General features: G+C 46.0%; 1 protein-coding gene across 1 annotated transcript; it reads left to right on the top strand.

Moving 5' to 3' along the window:
* The first annotated feature begins 518 nt into the window (after positions 1 to 518).
* Positions 519 to 20,803, top strand: LOC139274151 (EEF1A lysine methyltransferase 3-like). Its single transcript, XM_070891192.1, has 5 exons — positions 519 to 589; positions 2,100 to 2,278; positions 12,052 to 12,320; positions 16,167 to 16,278; positions 20,061 to 20,803. The coding sequence occupies exons 1-5, from the start codon at positions 519 to 521 to the stop codon at positions 20,489 to 20,491; spliced, it is 1,062 nt and encodes a 353-aa protein (XP_070747293.1). The 3' UTR covers positions 20,492 to 20,803.
* The last annotated feature ends 219 nt before the right edge of the window (positions 20,804 to 21,022 follow it).

The following is a 21,022-nucleotide window of genomic DNA, read 5'->3' as shown; positions in this document are numbered from 1 at the left end:
AAGTATAAAAAGCCAGCCATTTTGTATGTTAGGCACTTTGGGCCTTAATAAAGCAGAGCCAAGGTTGTATCTCTTGGAGTTAAACAGTACTCAGTCTTACAGTTATTGCATTTGGTGATGCAAATACAAGAATCTTTGCATGCAAAAATGAGCACAATTGGATTGTTAGAGCAATTCGTGGAGGGAGAAGATTGGGCAGACTTTGTAAGCCGTTTGAGCCAGTACTTCATGGCCAACAAAATGGAGGAGGTCGGCGCCGGGCCGTGTTCCTTACTGTTTGCGATCCAAAGATTTTTGGTCTGATAAGGAATCTACTCCTGCCTGTGAGTCCAACAGAGAAGACATATGAACAATTGTGTACACTGGTACAGGACCACCTTAAGCCAGGCGAAGGCATCATCATCTCGAGATATAGATTTTATACGTACATTCACTCGGAGGGCCAGAATGTGGCAGAATTCGTTGCCGACCTGAGATGTCTAGCAGGAAGGTGCAAGTTCGGGGCTGTGTTGGCAGACATGCTGCATGATTTCTTCATTATCGGCTTCAACCACGAGATGATCCTGCGTAAACTACTGGCGGTGGAGATGTTGGACTTGAACAGGGCCATCATGATCGCTCAATCATGCATGATGACAGATAGACGTCTAAAGCAAATATCTGTGAAAAATCAAAACTCAGCAAGTACTGTAAATGTGATTGATTCAGTGTTTGGCAGAGCGGCACATGGCAGGGAATACCCGACTGTGTACGTGGAACCTGTGGCTGCCCAAAGTCTGTGAGCAGAATGCATCCGATTTCTCCGTGTTGGTGTTGTGGGGGAAATCACCCGCACCAGCAGTGCAATTTAAGCAATATAATTGTACTGACTGTCTGAGAGTGGGGCATCTCCAGCGCAAGTGTCCACAGATGAGCAAGCGTGTTGTGACACACCACGTGGAGGATGATGGTCAGACTAGCGCAGATCCAGATACACAATCCAAGATACCAGAGGAGGAAATGTATGGACTGTACTTTCCTAACTAAGAGCAAACTGATAATGATTAACGTGAAATTTAATGTGTTACTGGTATCGATGGAACTGGGCACCGGGGCGAGTCAATCGATAACGAGCCAGAATGCATTCGACAAGCTGTGGGATACTAAGTCTGTGAGGCCCAGACTGAGTACAGTCAATGGCAAGTTGCATACGTACACCAAAGAACTCATAACAGTGATTGGCAGTGCCACAATTAAAGTGTCGTATGACACTGCGGTTCATGAGTTACCGCTATGGATTGTCCCAGGCAATGTCCCAATGCTGTTCGGCAGGAACTGGCTTGAAAAATCAGATGCGACTGGAACAACATCAAGGCATTGTCGTCGGAGGAAGATACATGCGCCCAAGTACTGAGCAAGTTCCCCTCGCTGTTCGAACCGGGCATCAGCAACTTCACGGGAGCCGAAGTGCAGATCCATGTGGACTCGGATGGAAGACCCGTCCATCATAAAGCTCGGGCAGTTCCGTATATGATGAGGGAGAAGGTCGAAATCGAACTGGGCAGACTCCAGCATGAAGGGATCATTTCACCGGTTGAATTTAATGAATGGGCCAGCCCCATCGTTCCTGTGCTGAAAAGCGATGGCACAGTCAGAATCTGTGGAGACTACAAGGCTACGATCAACAGGGTTTCGAAACAGGATCAGTATCCATTACCGAAGACTGATGACTTGTTTGCAACATTAGCCAGGGGGAAGTCGTTCACCAAACTGGACTCGACATCAGCCTACATAACACAGGAGCTGGTCAAGATGTTGAAGAGACTTATGTGCATTAACACGCATAAAGGACTGTTTATTTACCACAGGTGTCCTTTTGGAATTTGCTCAGCTGCAGCAATATTCCAGAGGAACATGGAGAGTCTACTGAAGTCCGTTCCCAGAACCGTCGTGTTCCAAGATGACATCCTGGTCGCAGGTCATGAGTCCAAGGAACATTTGAACAACCTGGAAGAGGTTCTACAGCGTCTGGACAGAGTGGGACTCAGACTGAAATGCTCAAAATGCGTCTTCATGGCACCAGATGTCGAATTCCTGGGGAGAAAAATTGTTGCTGACAGCATCAGGCTCACAAACGCGAAAACCAAGGCCATCAAGAATGTACCCAAGCCGCAGAATGTGCTGGAGCTGCGCTCATTTCTGGGTCTACTCAACTACTTCGGTAACTTCCTACCTAAATTGAGCAGCTTATTAGAAACACTGCACATGCTGCGAAGAAAAGGCGACAACTGGGTGTGGGGTGCGTCTCAAGACAGAGCTTTTGAGAAAGCCACTAATATGCTTTGCTCTAACAAGCTGCTGGTACATTATGACCCATGCAAATGTTTAGTGTTGGCCTGTGATGCTTCATCATATGGAATTGGTTGCATACTCCAACAAACTAATGAGTCGGGTAAACTTCAACCAGTCGCGTATGCATCAAAAAGTTTGTCTAAAGCGGAAAGAGCTACAGCATGGTAGAAAAAGAAGCTCTAGCCTGTGTGGATGGGGTTAAAATGATGCATCAGTACCTGTTCGGTCTTCGGTTTGAAGTGGAGACAGATCACAAGCCGCTCATTTCAATGTTCTCTGAAAGCAAAGTTATCAATACAAATGCTTCATCCCATATCCAGAGGTGGACACTGACATTATCCACTTATGATTGTCATTCGCCACAGACCTGGCACCGAGAACTGTGCTGATGCTTTGAGCCATTTGCCGTTGCCCACACTGGAGATGGAAATGCCACAACCGGCGGACCTATTGTTAGTTATGGATGCTTTTGAGAGTGAAGGAACCCCTGTCACGGCTCAACAATTTAAGACCTGAACCAGCCAGGACCCGATTTAACGGTGGTGAAGAGTTGCATCCTCAAAGGTGATTGATCTGCCATACCCAAGCAAATGTGCAAGGAGACCAAACCTTACACTCGTCGCAAAAATGAACTGTCTATTCAGTCGGATTGTATACTGTGGGGCAATCATTTTGTTATGCCCAAGCAAGGGAGAGAGAGATTTGTACGTGAGCTACATAGCACTCTTCCTGGCATTGTAATGATGAAAGCCATCACCAGGTCTCATGTGTGGTTGCTGGGAATTGAGTCTGAGCTGGAATCATGTGGGCATCAGTGCAACACTTGCATGCAGCTCAGCAAAGCACCAGCGGAATCGCCGCTGAGTCTGTGGTCGTGGCTGTCTAAACCATGGTCCAGGATCCACATAGACTTTGCAGGTCCCTTTCTGGGGAAGATGTTTTTAGTTGTGTTGGATGCATATTCAAAGTGGATAGAATGTATAATCGTGTCATCCAACACGTCCACAGTTAGCATTGAGAATCTCTGTCATGTTCGTGCCATATGGTCTGCCTGACATAGTGGTGAGTGACAACAGATTGTGCTTCACCAGTCAGGAGTTTCAAGAGTTCATGAAACTCAATGGTATCAAACATGTAAGTTCAGCACCATTCAAACCTGCATCCAATGGGCAAGCAGAACGTGCTGTCCAAATCATAAAGCAGAGTATGAAGCGAATAACCCAAGGGTCACTGCAGACCCAACTGTCATAAATACTGCTTAGTTACAGGACAAGACCACATGTGCTTACCGGGGTCTCGCCTGCTGAACTAACGATGGAGAGGTCTCAAGACCAAGCTATCTCTGGTACACCCTGATTTGAATAATCATGTTGACTATAGAAGATAAAGTCAGCAAGGATATCATGATCAGGCAGCTGTGTCACACGATATTTCTGTAAATTATCCTGTATATGTTCTGAATTATGGTCAGGGTCCCAAGTAGATTGCTGGTACTGTCATGGCCAAGGAGTGCAACAGAGTATTTATTGTCAACCTCAAAAATGGGCAAACTTGCAGGAAACATATGGATCAGACAAAGCTGCCACACACGGACGAAACGGAACAGTCAGAAGAAGAGACAATCAACGACCAACCAACCTACCCCCAGTCATCAGAGGACTCAAGGGTCATCAGTGAATCTGGACTTTCAATCACTGACATGTTCAATGAAAATGTCAATCCCTGACATGACCATTGCCACTCCCACCAGGTCAGCCACCCAGCCACAATCACAACAGACTCTGAACACTCACCCAAGGCTGGAGTTGAACTGAGACGCTCAACCCGGGAGCGGAAAACACTGGCCCATCTCCATTTGTAAAAGACTGTGTTACGATCTCAGAGGGGGTATTGTCATGTATGTACTTTTGGAATCACTAGTCACTAGATGGTGTCATTGTTGGAGGCCATTGGGCTGCACGCACACGGTGCAGCCTAAGTATAAAAGGCCAGCCATTTTGTACGTTAGGCACTTTGGGCCTTAATAAAGCAGAGCCAAGGTTGTACCTCTTGGAGTTAAAGAGTACTCAGTCTTACAGTTATTGCATACATAACAGTACTCCAGGAGAGGCCTCACCAATACCCTGTACAGTTGTAGCAGGACGTCTCTGCTTTTATACTCTATCCCCCTTGCAATAAAGGCCAACATTCCATTTGCCTTCCTGACTAATTGCTATACCTGCATACTAACTTTTTTGTGTTTCATGCACAAGGACCCCCAGGTCTCTCTCTGCTGCAGTACTTAACAATTTTTCTCCATTTAAATTATAATTTGCTTTTCTATTATTTCTGCCAAAGTATATAACCTCACATTTTCCCACATTATACTCCATCTGCCAAATTTTAGCCCACTCACTTCGTCTGTCTATATCCCTTTGCAGATTTTTTGTGTCCTCCTCACAATTTGCTTTCCCACCCATCTTTGTATCATCAGCAAACTTGGCTACATTACACTCTGTCCCTTCATCAAAGTCATTGATATAGATTATAAATAGTTGAGGACCCAGCACCGATCCCTGTGGCACCCCACTAGTCACTGTATGCCAACCGAAAAAAGACCCATTTATCCTGACTCTGTTTTATGTTAGTTGGTTAGCCAATCCTCTATCATGCTAATATATTACCCCCAACCCCATGAGCTTTTATCTGAAGTGGGATATTGTATTCTTCAGGAATTAAGGGGTTAACAATGCAAACTGCACACCAGCTGAGACAGCACATAAACCACAGACAAGCTCTAGTTAAAGTAAATCCCCTGAAATAACATCTGAAGTGTGAGCAAGGGATGTGGTTTGTAAATGGCCAAGAAGCAGTAACGGCTTTGGATGTACAAACCACAAGCTTCAAGCGAACTTTGAAGAGATATACTGCCAACCAAAATATGTTGAGTAATTGTATAAAGGTAATGATGAAATGTTGTTCAGAGAGAGAGTGGGGTTGAACTGAGTTGGGAACTCACACTTAGCCACCTCTCCCTTGCAAGTAAAAATAAACAACTCTTTATTACTCTAAAACAGACGTGTGTGCAGGGGCTGTACTGAGGGTGCGCTGCACTGTCGGAGGGGCAGTACTGAGGGAGCGCTGCGCTGTTGGAGGGGTAGTACTGAGGGAGTGTTGTACTGTCGGAGGGGCAGTATTGAGGGAGCGCTGTACTGTCGGAGGGGCAGTACTGAGGGAGCGCTGCACTGTCGGAGGGGTAGTACTGAGGGAGTGTTGTACTGTTGGAGGGGCAGTATTGAGGGAGTGCTGTACTGTCGGAGGGGCAATACTGAGGGAGCGCTGTACTATTGGAGGGGCAGTATTGAGGGAGTGCTGTACTGTCGGAGGGGCAATACTGAGGGAGCGTTATACTGTCGGAGCGGCAGTACTGAAGGAGTGCTGTGCTGTCAGAGGGGCAGTACTGAGGGAGCGCTGTACTGTCGGAGGGGCAGTACTGAGGGAGCGCTGTACTATTGGAGGTGCCGTCTTTCAGGATGAGACGTTAAACTGAGGCCCCGTCTCCTCTCCCACAAGTGGATGGAAAAGATCCCAAGGCACTACCTTCCTGGTGCCAATATTTATCCCTCAATGTTCATCGCTAAACAGATCATCTGGTCATTTATCACATTGGCCGCCGCGTTTCCTACATTACAACAATGGCTACACTTCAAAAAAAGTACTTCATTGGCTGCAAAGCGCTTTGGGACATCCGGTTGTTGTGAAATGCGCTATAGAAATGCAAGTCTTTCTTTCTGAAGGTGGAATGATCACTGATTATATTTTTTTATTTAAAGAGTAGAGTCAGCTCCTCAAAATGAACAGAACATCAGGAGGAGTCCCTCTATATAACAACAACTTGTATTTATATAGCGCCTTTAATGGAGTGAAACGTCCCAAGGCGCTTCACAGGAGTATTGTGTGATATAAGTTTGACATAAGTAGAAATTCGTGCAGGTGGAGGTAGGTTTTATGGAGTGTCTTGAAGGAGGAAACAGAGATAGCAAGTTTTAGACAGGGAGTTCCAGAGCTTGGGGCCCAGGCAACACAAGGCTTGGCCACCAATGGTTGAGCAATTAAAATTAGGGATGCTCGGGTGGGCAGAATTAGAGGAGCACAGACATCTGACAGGCCAGGCAGGGGTGCGTTGAAATAGTCAACTCTAGAGGTAACAAAGGCATGGATGAGGGCTTCAGCAGCAGATGAGCTGAGGCTGGGGCAGAGATGGACAATGTCACGGAGTGGGAAATATGTGATCTGAACACTCCCAATGTGTCATCTCCACGCAGTACAGCACAGGAAGGACTGGATGTCCTAGTGTAAAGTAGCACAGCAGGACAGCAAGTGCTGGGAGTTCACCATCCCAAGGAAACCTCCTCTCTCGGCATGCCAGCTGATGCAACTAATCAGAGTTTCACAACAGTAGGACACAATGTGAGGATGTTGCAATCTGAAGAGATTGTGACTTGTTAAAACTGGAGGCAATGCTCAGTGGGAGGTACTGGCGAGATCCTGTTGGCAGTCATATCCTCAGGTCCACTGTACTGAAGAGCTTCCAACACCACTGAGAAAGTGCAAAGTAAGTTGGCTCATTACATTTTTAAACGTGCAGGTAGTGGCAACCCTTACCCCTGCCATTCACCGTGCTGGCTTCTCCTCGGACCTGCTATACTGGCTTTGAAAGCCCAGGATTGGTTCTCTTTATTGTTCATGATGTGGTCTCATCTCTGGACGCCCCCCCTCCCCCTTTCTCTGTAACCTCCTCCAGCCCCGATAATACTCATTCTCCTGTTCAAATCTCTCCACAGTGCTCGCCTGCTCCCTATCTCTGTAACCTTTGTAACCCTGCAATTCTCAACCTCCTGTTTAAATCACTTCATACGCCCGATCCGCCCCCCCCCCACCCCCCACACTCCCTGTCTCTGTATCCTTCGCCAGCCTGACAATATTCATCCTCCTGTTAAAATCCATCCCTGTCCCTCGCCCCACCCTATCTCTAACATCCTCCAGCCCTGACAATACTCATCCTCCTGTTCAAATCACCCATGACCCTTGCTCCCTCCCTACCTTTGTAACCTCCTCCAACCCCTACAATTCTCATCCTCCTGTCCAAATCCCTCCATGGCCCTCGTCCATTCCCTATCTCTGTAACCTCCTCCAACCCCTACAATTCTCATCTTCCTGTCCAAATCCCTCCATGTCCCTCACCCACTCCCTATCTCTGTAACCTCCTCCAGACCCTACAAGCCTCCGAGATCTCTGTGCTCCTCCAATTGTGGCCTCCTGCACATCCCCCTATTTCCATCGCTCCACCATTGGTGGCTGTGCCTTCAGCTGCCTAGGCCCTAAGCTCTGGAATTTCCTCCCTAAACCTCTACCCTCCCTCTCCTCCTTTAAGGTACTTCTTAAAACCTACCTATTTGACCAAGTCTTTGGTCATCTGTCCTAATATCTCTTTATTTGGCTCAGTGTTAAATTTTCTTTGATAATGCTCCTGTGAAGTGCCTTGGGACAATTTACTACGTTAAAGGCGTTATATAAATGCATTGTTGTTTACGTAATTATTTAAGAAAAAGTAAACAATTACATTTCAATAGCGTCTTGCACGACCTCAGGAAGTCCCAAAGCACTTTACAGCCAATGAAGTGCTTTCTGAAGTGTAGTCACTGTTGTAATTTGGGAAACGCGACAGCGAATTTGCACACAGTAAGCTCTCACAAATATCAACGTGATAATGACTAGATAATCTGATTAGTGATGGGGATATTGGCCCCAGGACATTGAGGAGAACTCACCACCCTCCTATTTTTCTTCGAGATAGCGGTTGTGGGATCTTTAATGTGCACCTGAGAGGACAGCCAGGGCTCTCGTTTTACATATTTTACAGGGAGTTGGTGAGGCCACACCTGGAGTACTGCGTACAGTTTTGGTCTCTGTATTTAAGGAAGGATATACTTGGATTGGAGGCATTCAAAGAAGGTTCACAAGGTTGATTCTTGAAATGAAGAATTTGACTTATGAAGAAAGGTTGAGTAGATTGGGCCTATACACATTGGAGTTTCGAAAATGAGAGGTGAGCTTATCGAAACATATAAGATAATGAAGGGACTCGACAAGGTAGATGCAGAGAGGATGTTTCCACTCATAGGGGAAACTAAAACTAGGGGACAGTCTCAGAATAAGGAGCTGCCCATTTAAAACTGAGATGAGGAAGAATTTCTTCTCTGAGGGTTGCAACTCTATGGAATTTTCTGCCCCAGAGAGCTGTGGCGGCTGGGTGATTGAATATATTTAAGGTGGAGATAGACAGATTTTTGAGCGATAAGGAAGTAAAGAGTTATGAGGAGTGGGCAGGGAAATGGAGCTGGTCCTATGATCAGATAAGTCATGGTGGAGTAAGCTCGAGGGGCCAAATGGCCAACTCATGCTCCTATTTCTTATGTTCTTATGTCTCATTGCGAAAGACGGGAGGTGTATAATGCAGAATTTCAATTTTAAATCACTTACACAATTTGGGCTGCTGCATGTTACAAATGGCCAATCTGAATTGGATAAGTAGCTGAAGGAAATACAATTGCAGAGCAACTGGGAAAGGGCGGGGGAGTGGAACTAGCTGAAGTAGTCAGCAAAGCATGTGGCATCCTGGGCTTCATAAATAGTGGTATTGAGTACAAACGCAGGGAAGTTATGCTGAACCTTTATAATGCTTGGGTTATGCCACAACTAGAATATTGCTTCCTGTTCTGGTCACCACACTTTGAGAGGGTGCAGAGGAGACTCACCATAATAGTTCCAGGGATGAGGAATTTTAGCTACAAGGTTAGGTTGGAGAAGCTGGGTTTGTTCTCCTTAGAAGCAAAAGAGATTGAGGGGAAATTTGATAGAGGTGCACAAGATTATGACAGGTTTAGATAAGATAGACAAAGAAAAGCTGTTCCCATTAGCTGATGATACAAGGACTAGGAGACGCAGATTTAAGGTTTTGAGCAGGAAATACAGGCGGGATGTGAGAAAGAACGTTTTTACATAGCGAGTGGTATTGACGTGAAACTCGCTGCTGACAAGGGTTGGTGAAAGCGGAGTCGATCAATGATTTCAAAAGGAAATTGGATAGGCACCTGAGGGAAATAAACTTGTTTAGCTACGGGGATAGAAAGGGGGAATGGGACTAACTGGATTGCTCCACAGAGAGCCGGCATGGACTCGATGGGCTAAATGGCCTCCTTCTGTGCTGTAATGACTCTATGACTCCGGGGCAGTAAAGTTTGCATCCAGGAACAGTTTCTGCCTCAGTAAGTAACATTGGGCAGCTGGGCTCTGAGTCTGGGGCGAAGCACTAAGGGAGGCATTATACACCTCTTGGGCGCTGGCATGGGAAAATCCCGAGCTAAAGAGCTGGGCTGGGAGCACTCCAAGAGAAGCCTGGTGGGGGAGGGAGCGGACCTAACAAAACCCCCACAAAGACATTCCCAGAACATTGCCCACGCCACCATGACATAAATCATTAAAAAATGAAAAGAAGAAACAATCACACTTGCTTTAGGAGTCCATTACTTACCTCTCTGCACTCGGTATAGTTGGACCACTCCATTTCTCAGCCGTGCACTGCAGGGCTCACTGCAGGCCATGTGGGTTGGGCTGAACTCAAAATCCGCGCTGGGGCTTTGCTAACTGGTGCAGCTCTTCCGGGCGGTTCTGCTCCGTGCTGCCTCAAAACTGATCCCAAAAACCCCTGCCCAGAAGACCTCATCACCGCCATTGCTGACACTCCGGGGCAAAACACGGAGCGCAGAAGACGCGAAAATCCACCCCCATTACTCTCCGTGCTCTTGCAGAGAGCCGGCACGAGCCCAATGGAACGAATGGCCTCCTTCTGTGTTGTAACCATCCTATGATTCTATTAGAATCACATCACAGAGATACTGCAGCTCCTTCACTGTAACTTTAGTGAATGTGAACGCATTAATCATTGAGGTAAATAGCGTTCCTGCTGCACTTTTGATGAGGTTATGGGGGTGAGCGGGAATAGCGACCAGGAAACAGCAGGCTCACTCATGTTCATTCTTTATTCATGAATATCTCACTGTGGCTCCATTGATTACGACACAGAAGGAGGCTATTCAGTCCATGGAGCCCGTGCCGGCTCTCTGCAAGAGCACCGCAGCTAGTCCCACTCCCCGCCCTTTCCCTGTAGCCTTGCAACTTTTTTTCCTTCAGGTATTTACCCAACTCCATTTTGAAAGCCGCAATTGAATCTGCCTCCATCACCCTTTCAGGCAATGCATTCCAGATCCTAACTATTCGCTGTGTAAAAATATTTGTCCTCCTGTCCCCTTTGGTGCTTCTGCCAATCACATTAAATCTGTGTCCTCTGGTTCTCGACCCTTCCGCCAATGGGAACAGTTTCTATCTATCTACTCTGTCCAGACCCCTCGTGATTTTGAACACCTCTATCAAATCTCCTCTCAACCTTCTCTTCTCTGAGGAGAACCACTCTAGCTTCTCCAGCCTATCCACATAACTGAAGTCCCTCATCCCTGGGACCATTCTGGTAATCTGTTCTGCACCCTCTCTGAGGCCGTCACATCCTTCATAAATTGCGCTGCCCAGAATTGGACACATTTGAGGCCGAGCAGTGTTTTATAAAGGTTCTTCGTCACTTCCTTGCTTTTGTATTCTACACTGTTTATGAAGCCGATGATACTGTTAGCTTTTTCAACCACTTTCTCAACCTGCCCTGCTACCTTCAACAATTTGTGTACATATATGCCCAGGTCTCTCTGTTCTGCACCCCTTTAGGATTGTACCCTTTAGTCTATATTGCCTCTCCTCGTTCTTCCTACCAAAATTTATCTCTTCACACTATTCTGCGTTAAATTTCATCTGCCACGTGTCCGCCCATTCCACCAGCCTGTCTATGTCTTCTTGAAGTCCATCACTCTCCCCCTCACTGTTCACTATACTTCCAAGTTTAGTGTCATTGAACAATTTGAAATTGTGCCCTATATAGCCAAGTCTAAGTTGTCTGGTCTTTTTAGCTCTCTTCCTTTTTATCCCTGGTTTATCCTCTCATTCTCTCTCGCTATCCTTTATCCTCCTAATTCTGTCTGATTCTCTCTTCCTCCACACCCTTGGTCTCCTCTTCTGTGATCTCTTTCCTTTTGTATGCTAGGTTCCCTCACTCCCATTCTCTTTCACCGCCTTGGTTTTCTGTTATTCTCTCTCTTTCCCTCTCCTTAATCCACTGGTTCCCCGCTCCCTTTTCTGTGCCTGCTCTCCATTTTTCATTCCTTCTCTCTCCCTCAGCCTGCCACTGCTTCTCTTTGATACAAAGGAAGATGTTTGTGGTGGTTGGATTTCAATTATCACAGCTCCAGGACATCACTACAGGAGTGCCTCAGGGCAGTGTCCTAGGCCCAACCATCCTCAGCTGCTTCTTCATCAATGATCTTCCCTCCAACATAAGGTCAGAAGTGGGGATGTTTGCTGATGGTTGCACAATGCTCAGCGCTATTCACAACTCCTCAGCTAATGGAGCAGTCCATTTATTTTCTTTCTTTCTTTTTATATAAACTGACTTTATTGCTCATTACAGTAATGAGGACACTTGAAAAGCTCTTGAACGACCTTTTAATGTGTCCCGGGCAAAACTATTGGGGGGAAGAGATGGGAAAGGCTAAAAATTGAAGTTCCTTGTGTTTCCAGATCAGAGTGTCATCCACTGTCGGTCCTGGGGACTGCAAGGGCATAAATCTGAAGCTGAGACAGGTTCACCTCTGGATCCCTGGAGTGAACCTGCCTGGACACTAGAGCAGATAATGCAAGGCCAGCAGGAGAAGCAGTCTTCCTCTAGCTCCGACCACAAGGAGGAGGTCAAGAGTCTCACAACCCGCCACCAGTTTTGCGGCTATGAAATGAGGATCACCCGAGACTGGAGCAGATGCCTTGGGATATCAGCGGTTATCTGGCAACCGGTAAGTCCAGTGTTTGAGAATTGAAGGAGCAAAAGCAAAATCCAGAGCCTCTGCCCTCTACTGCAAACACCTCGAGTTACGGCCCTTGCCCCCATATCCCAAGCTGCTGAAGCTTTTTGGTGCGGTGGGTTTGCTAACTTCTACCTCCGTAACATCGCTCGTCTCCGCCCCTGCCTCAGCTCATCTGCTGCTGATGCCCTTATCCATGCCTTTGTTACCTCTAGACGCAACTATTCCAACGCATTACATAGAAACATAGAAAATAGGTGCAGGAGTAGGCCATTCAGCCCTTCTAGCCTGCACCGCCATTCAATGAGTTCATGGCTGAACAGGCAACTTCAGTACCCCCTTCTTGCTTTCTCGCCATACCCCTTGATCCCCCGAGTAGTAAGGACTTCATCGAACTCCCTTTTGAATATATTTAGTGAATTGGCCTCAACTACTTTCTGTGGTAGAGAATTCCACAGGTTCACCACTCTCTGGGTGAAGAAGTTTCTCCTCATCTCGATCCTAAATGGCTTAACCCTTATCCTTAGACTGTGACCCCTGGTTCTGGACTTCCCCAACATTGGGAACATTCTTCCTGCATCTAACCTGTCTTAAACCCGTCAGAATTTTAAACGTTTCTATGAGGTCCCCTCTCATTCTTCTGAACTCAGTGAATACAAGCCCAGTTGATCCAGTCTTTCTTGATAAGTCAGTCCCACCATCCCGGGAATCAGTCTGGTGAATCTTCGCTGCACTCCCTCAATAGCAAGAATGTCCTTCCTCAAGTTAGGAGACCAAAACTGTACACAATACTCCAGGTGTGGCCTCACCAAGGCCCTGTACAACTGTAGCAACACCTCCCTGCCCCTGTGCTCAAATCCCCTCGCTATGAAGGCCAACATGCCATTTGCTTCCTTAACCGCCTGCTGTACCTGCATGCCAACCTTCAATGACTGATGTACCATGACACCCAGGTCTCGTTACACCTCCCCTTTTCCTAATCTGTCACCATTCAGATAATAGTCTGTCACTCTGTTTTTACTTCCAAAGTGGATAACCTCTCATTTATCCACATTATACTTCATCTGCCATGCATTTGCCCACTCACCTAACCTATCCAAGTCACTCTGCAGCCTCATAGCATCCTCCTCGCAGCTCACACTGTCACCCAACTTAGTGTCATCCGCAAATTTGGAGATACTACATTTAATCCCCTCATCTAAATCATTAATGTACAATGTAAACAGCTGGGGCCCCAGCACAGAACCTTGCGGTACCCCACTAGTCACTGCCCGCCATTCTGAAAAGTCCCCATTTACTCCTACTCTTTGCTTCCTGTCTGACAACCAGTTCTCAATCCATGTCAGCACACTACCCCCAATCCCATGTGCTTTAACTTTGCACATTAATCTCTTGTGTGGGACCTTGTCGAAAGCCTTCTGAAAGTCCAAATATACCACATCAACTGGTTCTCCCTTGTCCACTTTACTGGAAACATCCTCAAAAAATTCCAGAAGGTTTGTCAAGCATGATTTTCCTTTCACAAATCCATGCTGACTTGGACCTATCATGTCATCCCACATTCTACCCTACATAAACTTGAGGTCATCCAAAAATCTGCTGCCCCTTTCCTAACTCGCACCAAGTCCCGCGCACTCATCACCCCTGTGCCCGCTGACCTACTGGCTTCCTGTTAAGCAATGCCTTGATTTCAAAATTCTCATCCTTGTTTTCAAAAACCTCCATGCCCTTACCCCTACAATCTCTGTGATCTCCTCCAGCCCCACAATCCCAGAGATGTCTGCGCTCCTCTAATCCAGCCCTCCTGAGCATTGCTCATTATAATTGCTCAACCATTGGGGCCGTGCCTTCTGTTGCCTAGGCCACAAGCACTGGAACTTCCTGCCTAAACCTTGCCGCCTCTCTACTTCTCTTTCCTCTTTCAACATGCTCCTTAAAACCTACCTCTTGGACCAAATTTTTGGTCACCTGCGATAATTTTGCGGCTCGGTGTCAAATTTTTATTGCATGATACTCCTGTGAAGCGCCTTGGGTCGTTTCTCTACGTTAAAGGTGCTATCTAAATAAAAGCTGTTGTTGTTGCTGTTGTTGTTGGATGTACATCAGAACATCAGGATTGCTAGATGGGGAAAAACCCAGGTCCATCCTCTTCACCTTCTACCATCCCGTCAGTCACCTGATATTGTAATACTGGTTCTGTTACATTATCTTAGGAATCTCCATCCATTAGACTGCAGCAGGCGCAGGCATGAGGTGCAGAATCCCCAATGGTGGAGAGCTTTGGGAACCATAAGCCCAAAGTTATGAAGAGGACACAAAGAATCTACACATGGATATATATGGGACTGCAGCAGTTCAAGAAGGCGGCTTAGCACCACCTTCTCCAGGGCAATTAGAGATGGGTGATAAATGCCTTGCCAGTGACGCCCACTTCCCTGGAACGAATAAAAGAAAGAGAGAAACACGGATAGGACGGAGAGAGAGACAGGGGTCACAGAGAGAGAGAAAGACACAAAGGGTCAGAGAGGGAGAGAGAGAGGGACAACAACATTAACTTGTATTTATATAGCACCTTTAAGTTAGCAAAACATCCCAAGGCGCTTCACAGGAGAATTATCAAACAAAATTTGACACAGCATCACATAAGGAGCTATTAAGACAGATGACAAAAAGCTTGGTCAAAGAGGTCGGTTTTAACAGGGGTCTTAAAGAAGGAACGGAAGGAGCAGAGAGGGTTGGGGAGGGAATTCCAGAGCTTAGGACCCTAGGCAGCTGAAGGCACGGCTGCCAATGGTGGTGCGATGGAAATTCAGGATGCTCAAGACCACAGAAGTGGAGGAGCACAGATATAACTTCCCTGGCATGGTGCACAGATTGGTGAAATCTCTATCTACACTCTGGCACCGTGCCTTAGGTTACTACTCTCAATTGCATCATGTACTGATTCCCCACCCTCTTTAGCACCATGCGTGCTGTATACACAATCCTTGGCACCATGTATTGAGATTACATCCTTCCTGACATCACGTTCCAATTTTTAAAATCCTACTTGGAGCCAAATATTGGATTTATATCCACATGGAACTATTTACTGGAGTTGACCCCTTCCCTTGCAGCATGTACTGTATTGCAGAAATGTTTCTAATGAGACATTTCTAATGTTAATTCAACATGTTATTTACATAAGAACATAAGAATTAGGAACAGGAGGAGGCCATTTGGCCCATCGAGCCAGCTCCACCCTCAATAACATCATGGGTGTATGTTCTACCTCAACTCCATTTTCCTGCACTATCCCCATATCCCTTTATTTCCTTAATATCCAAATATTTATTGACCTCTGTCTTGAATATACCCAACGACTGAGCTCTCTGGAGTGGAGAATTCCAAAGATTCACAATCCTCTGAATGAAGAAGTTCCTCCTCATCTCAGTCCTAAATGGCCAAGCCCTTATTCTGAGACTGTGATTCCTGGTTCTAGACTCCCCAGCCACAGGAAACATCTTCCCTGCAGCCACCCTGTCAAGCCCTGTAAGAATTCTGTATGTTTCAATGAGATCACCTCTCATTCTTCTAAACTCTAGAGAATATAGGCCCATTCTACACAATCGCTCCTCATAGGAAAATCTCCCATCCCAGGAATCAGTCTGGTGAACCTTAGTTGCATTCCCTCAATGCCAAGTATATCTTTCCTTAGGTAAGGAGACCAAAACTGTACACAATACTCCAGGTGCGGTTTCATCAGGGCCCTATATAATTGCAGTAAAGCGTCTTTACTCTTACACTCAAATCCTCTTGTAATAAAGGTCAACATACCATTTGCTTGCTTAATTTCAGGGCATTGTTCTCTGCCAGTACTTTGAGATGGAGCAGCTGAACTTTTCTGGGAAGAAGGTGATTGAATTGGGCTCAGGCACTGGGATCGTTGGGATCCTTGCCACCTTGCTGGGTGAGTGAAAGACTCCAAGCGATAGCCCATTGTAAGTACCATGGTAGAAACTGACACAAGTTCAACACAGATAAATGTGAAGTAGCACATTTTGGTGGGAAGAATAGTGAGGTCACTTTCAATTAGGGAGGGCGAACGAGGAAGGGGAATGCACAATAAATGGTCGGACACTGTGAAGTGTAGAGGAACAAAGGGATCATGGATGCAGTTCCACAGATCCCTGAAGGTAGCAGGACAGGTAGATAAGGTGGCTAAGATGGCATACGGAATACTTGAACTGTATAAAACACTAGTTAGGCCACAGCTAGAGTACTGCGTGCAGTTCTGGTCACCACGTACAGGAAGAATGTGATTGCACTGGAGAGGGTACAGAGGAGATTTAGGAGAATGTTGCCGGGAGTGGAGAATCTTAGCTATGAGGACAGATTGGATAGGCTGGGGTTGTTTTCTTTGGAACAGAGGAGACTGGGGGAGACATGATTCAGGTGTATAAAATTTTGAGGGGCCTAGATAGAGTGGATACAAAGGACCTATTTCCCTTAGCACAGAGGTCAACAACCAGGGCATAGATTCCATGTAATTTGTAGCAGGTTTAGAGTGGAATTGAGAGGATTTTTTTCACCCAGAATGTGGTGGGAGTCTGAAATTCACTGTCTGAAAGGGTGGTAGAGGCAGAAAACCTTGCCACATTTAAAAAGTACTTCGATGTACACTTTCAGTGCCGTAACCTACAAGGCTATGGATCAAGAGCTGGAAAGTGGGAATCGGCTATATAGCTATTTGTCGGCTGGTGTGGACACGATCGGCCGAAATGGTCACATTCAGTGCTGTAAATTTCTATCATTCAGTGATTATTACTTGGAGGGTGCGAGTCTAGGTGGGGTAGAAGAACAAATGGATCTCAGAGTTAAATACACAAATCACTAAACATTGTGACACAGGTTAACAAGGCTGTAAAAAAGCAAACCAAGCACTAGGGTTTATTTCTAGAGGGATAGAATTGAAAAATAGGCAAGTTATGCTAAACCTGTATTGAACCTTGGTGAGACCACACTTGGTGAACCGCATACAGTTCTGGTCGTCATATTATAAAAATGATATAGAGGCGCTAGAGAGGGTGCAAAGATTTACAAGGTTTATATCAGAAATACGAGGGTATACATATCAGGAAAGGATGAACAGGCTTGGTTTCTTTTCACTTGAAAAAAGCATCGGGGTGACCTAAATTGTGAAAGGTTTTGGTAGAGCGGATACAGAGAGAGTGTTTCCATTTGTGGGGAAGAGCATAACTACAGGGCATCAATATAAGATAGTCACCAAGAAATCCAAGAGGGAATTCAGAAGACGTTTCTTTACACAGAGAGTGGTGAGAATGTGGAACTCACTACCACGGGGAGTGGTTGAAGTAGATAGTATAGATCCATTAATGAGGAGGCTGGACAAGTATATGAGGGAGAAGAGAATAGAGGATTATGCTGAGAGAGTTAGATGAGTAGACTAGGCCTATATTCTTTAGAGTTTAGAAGAATGAGAGGCAGAAAAATAGAAGAAACATAGAAATCTACAACACGGACGGAGCCATCGTGTCTGTGTCAGCTGAAAAATAACTGCATGGCCCTCAATCAGCAGTCCTGAAGGTTACATATAAACCTTTGAACAATGAACAATGGCGGAAAGGTAAAGAGCACCCAGCCCAACCAGTCCGCCCCACACAACTGCAACATCCATTGCACCGAAACACTCTACACTCCACCCCAACTGGAGCCATGTGATCTCCTGGGAGAGGCAAAAAACAGATTAAAACTCAGGCCAACAGAGGGAAAAAAATCTGGGAAAATTCCACTCCAACCCATCCAAGCGATCAAAACTAGTCCAGGAGATCACCCTGGCCATATTCGATTCCCTGCAGTACTTACCATCGTATCGACACCAGCCAACAAGAGGGATCCAGTCTAATCCCACTTACCAGCTCTCGGTCCGTAACCCTGCAAGTTACGGCATTTTACGTGCCCATCCAAGCACCTTTTAAATGTGATGAGGGTTTCTGCACCCCCACACTTCCAGGCAGTGAGTTCCAGACCCCCACAACCCTTTGCGTGAAGAAACCTCCCCTCAAATCCCCTCTGAACCTTCCAACACCCACCTTAAAACTATGCCCCCTCGTAATTGACCGTTCCACCAAGGGAAATAGGCCCTTGCTATCCACTATATCCAGGCCCTCAAAATTTTGTACACCTCAATGAGGTATCCTCTCAACCTCCTCTGCTCCAATGAGAACAAACCCCGCCTATCCAATCTGTCCCCATAGCTAAGATTCTCCATTCCAGGCATCATCCTAGTAAATCTACTCTGCATCGTCTCTAGTGCAATCACGTCCTTGCTTTTTGCACGTGGTACTCCAGCTGTGGCCTAACCAAAGTATTATACAATTTAAGCATAACCTCCCTGCTCTTATATTCTATGCCCCAGCCAATGAAGGCAAGCATTCCATATGCCTTCTTAACTACCTTATCTACCTGGCCTGCTACATTCAGGGATCTGTAGACAAGCACTCCAAGGTCCCTTTGTTCATCTACACTTTTAAATGGCCTACCGCTTAATGTGTATACCCTTTCCTTATTAGCCCTCCCAAAGTGCATTATCTCACACTTCTCCAAATAAAGTTCCATTTGCCACTGCTCTGGCCACCTGACCAGTAGATTGATATCCTCTTGCATTCCATGACTTTCCTCTTCATTATCAACCACACAGCCATTTTAATGTCATCTGAAAACTTCTTAATCATACTCCCTACATTCAAATCTAGATCATTGATGTATACCACAAAAAGCAAGGCACCCAGTACTGAGCCCTGCATAACCCCACTGGTAACATCCTTCCAGTCACAAAAACATCCATCAATGATTTCCTGTGCTTCCTACCTCTAAGCTAATTTTGGATACAACTAGCCACTTTGCCCTGGATCCCATGGGTTTTAACCTTCATGACCAGTCTACCATGTGGGACCTTATCAAAAGCTTTGCTAAAGTCCATATACACTACATCGTATGCACTACCCTCATTAACCCTCCTGGTTACCTCCTCAAAAAATTCAATCAGGTTAGTCAAACATGATCTTCCCTTAAAAAATCCGTGCTGACTGTCCCTAATTAATCCTTGTCTTTCCAAATGTAGATTTATCCTGTCTTTCAGGATGTTTTCCAATAATTTTCCTACCACTGACATTAGGCTGACAGGCCTGTAATTACTTGGCCTATCCCTTTCTCCCTTCTTAAACAAGGGTACTGCATTAGCAGTAGTCTGATTGAAACATATAAAATTCTGACAGGCTTGACAGGGTAGATGCAGGGAGGATGTTTCCCCTGGCTGGAGAGTCTAGTTCCAGGGGACACAGTCTCAGAATAAGGAGTCGGCCATTTAGGACTGAGACAAGAAGAAACTTCTTAACTCAGAGGGTTGTGAATCTTTGGAATTCTCTACCCCAGAGGGCTGGGGAGTCTCAATCGCTGTGTAAATTCAAGGCTGAGGTTGATAGATATTAAAGGAATCAAAGGATATGGGGATATTATGGTTATGCTGATAGATTTAGATGAGGAAAGACGGGAGGAGGCTCGAGTAGAGCATAAACTACAGCATGGGCTGGTTGGGCCAAATCCCATGTTTCTGCGCCGTATATCCTATGTAATCCATTAAGGTGATGGCCAATAAATGCCAGCCCTACCAGCGGCGCCCACATCCCAGGAACGAATAAAAAAAATGATTCTTTCATATTCTTTGGGCAGGTGGCGATGTAACATTGACAGATCAGCCAATCGTTCTGCATCAGATTGAATACAACATCGCCAGCAACATCCCCAGTGACATTATCCAGCGCTCAAAGGTCTCTGCTCTCTCATGGGGTAAGGACCAGGAGCAGTTTCCCACAGACTACGACATCATCTTAGGTTCAGACATCGTCTACCAGCCTTGTGAAGCCCTCCCACTAATCAAAACCCTTCAATACCTGAGCAACCACAAGACAGTCATCTACTTATCTTCCAGGATGTATGAACCCATGGGGGCACTGGAGTTCCACGAGAAACTCATTCCACTGCATTTTAACTCTGAGATTATTCACAGAGTGCCGAAACAAGAAATCAACATTTACAGGATCACCAAAAGAGGCCCTGAAGCTCAATGGGAGGGTGGTGAGAAGAATAATGAGGGGTTATGAAGGGGGTCTAGACAGAGTAGATAGAGAGAAACTGTCCCCATTGGTGGAAGGGTCGAGAACCAGAGGACATAGATGGAAGGTGGTTGGCAGAAGAACCAAAGGCAGCACGAGTAAGAACTTTGATTTACGCAGCGAGTTTTTGGGATCTGGAATGCACGGCCTGAAAGGCTGGTGGAGGCAGACTCAATTGTGGCTTTCAAAAGGAAATTGGATGAGTAGCTTAAGGGAACATATTTACAGGGCTATGGGGAAAGGACAGGTGAGTGGGATTAGCTGAAATGCTCTTGCAGCGAGTGGCACGGGCTCGACGGGCCGAATGGCTTCCTTCTGTGCTATAACCATTCTACGATTCTATGATGTTAATAGGGTGGATACAGGTAAAAGTCTCACAATGGAACCAACAACAACAACTTGTATTTATATAGCACCTTTAACATAGTGAAACGTCCCACGGTGCTTCACAGGAGTATTATGAGGTTTTTTTTAAACTGACACCAAGCCACATAAGTAGGAATTAGTGCAGATAACCAG

This window comes from Pristiophorus japonicus, chromosome 9 (assembly GCF_044704955.1).
Source record: "Pristiophorus japonicus isolate sPriJap1 chromosome 9, sPriJap1.hap1, whole genome shotgun sequence".
NCBI classification, from domain to species: domain Eukaryota; kingdom Metazoa; phylum Chordata; class Chondrichthyes; family Pristiophoridae; genus Pristiophorus; species Pristiophorus japonicus.
This window is presented reverse-complemented; position numbering and strand designations above follow the sequence as displayed.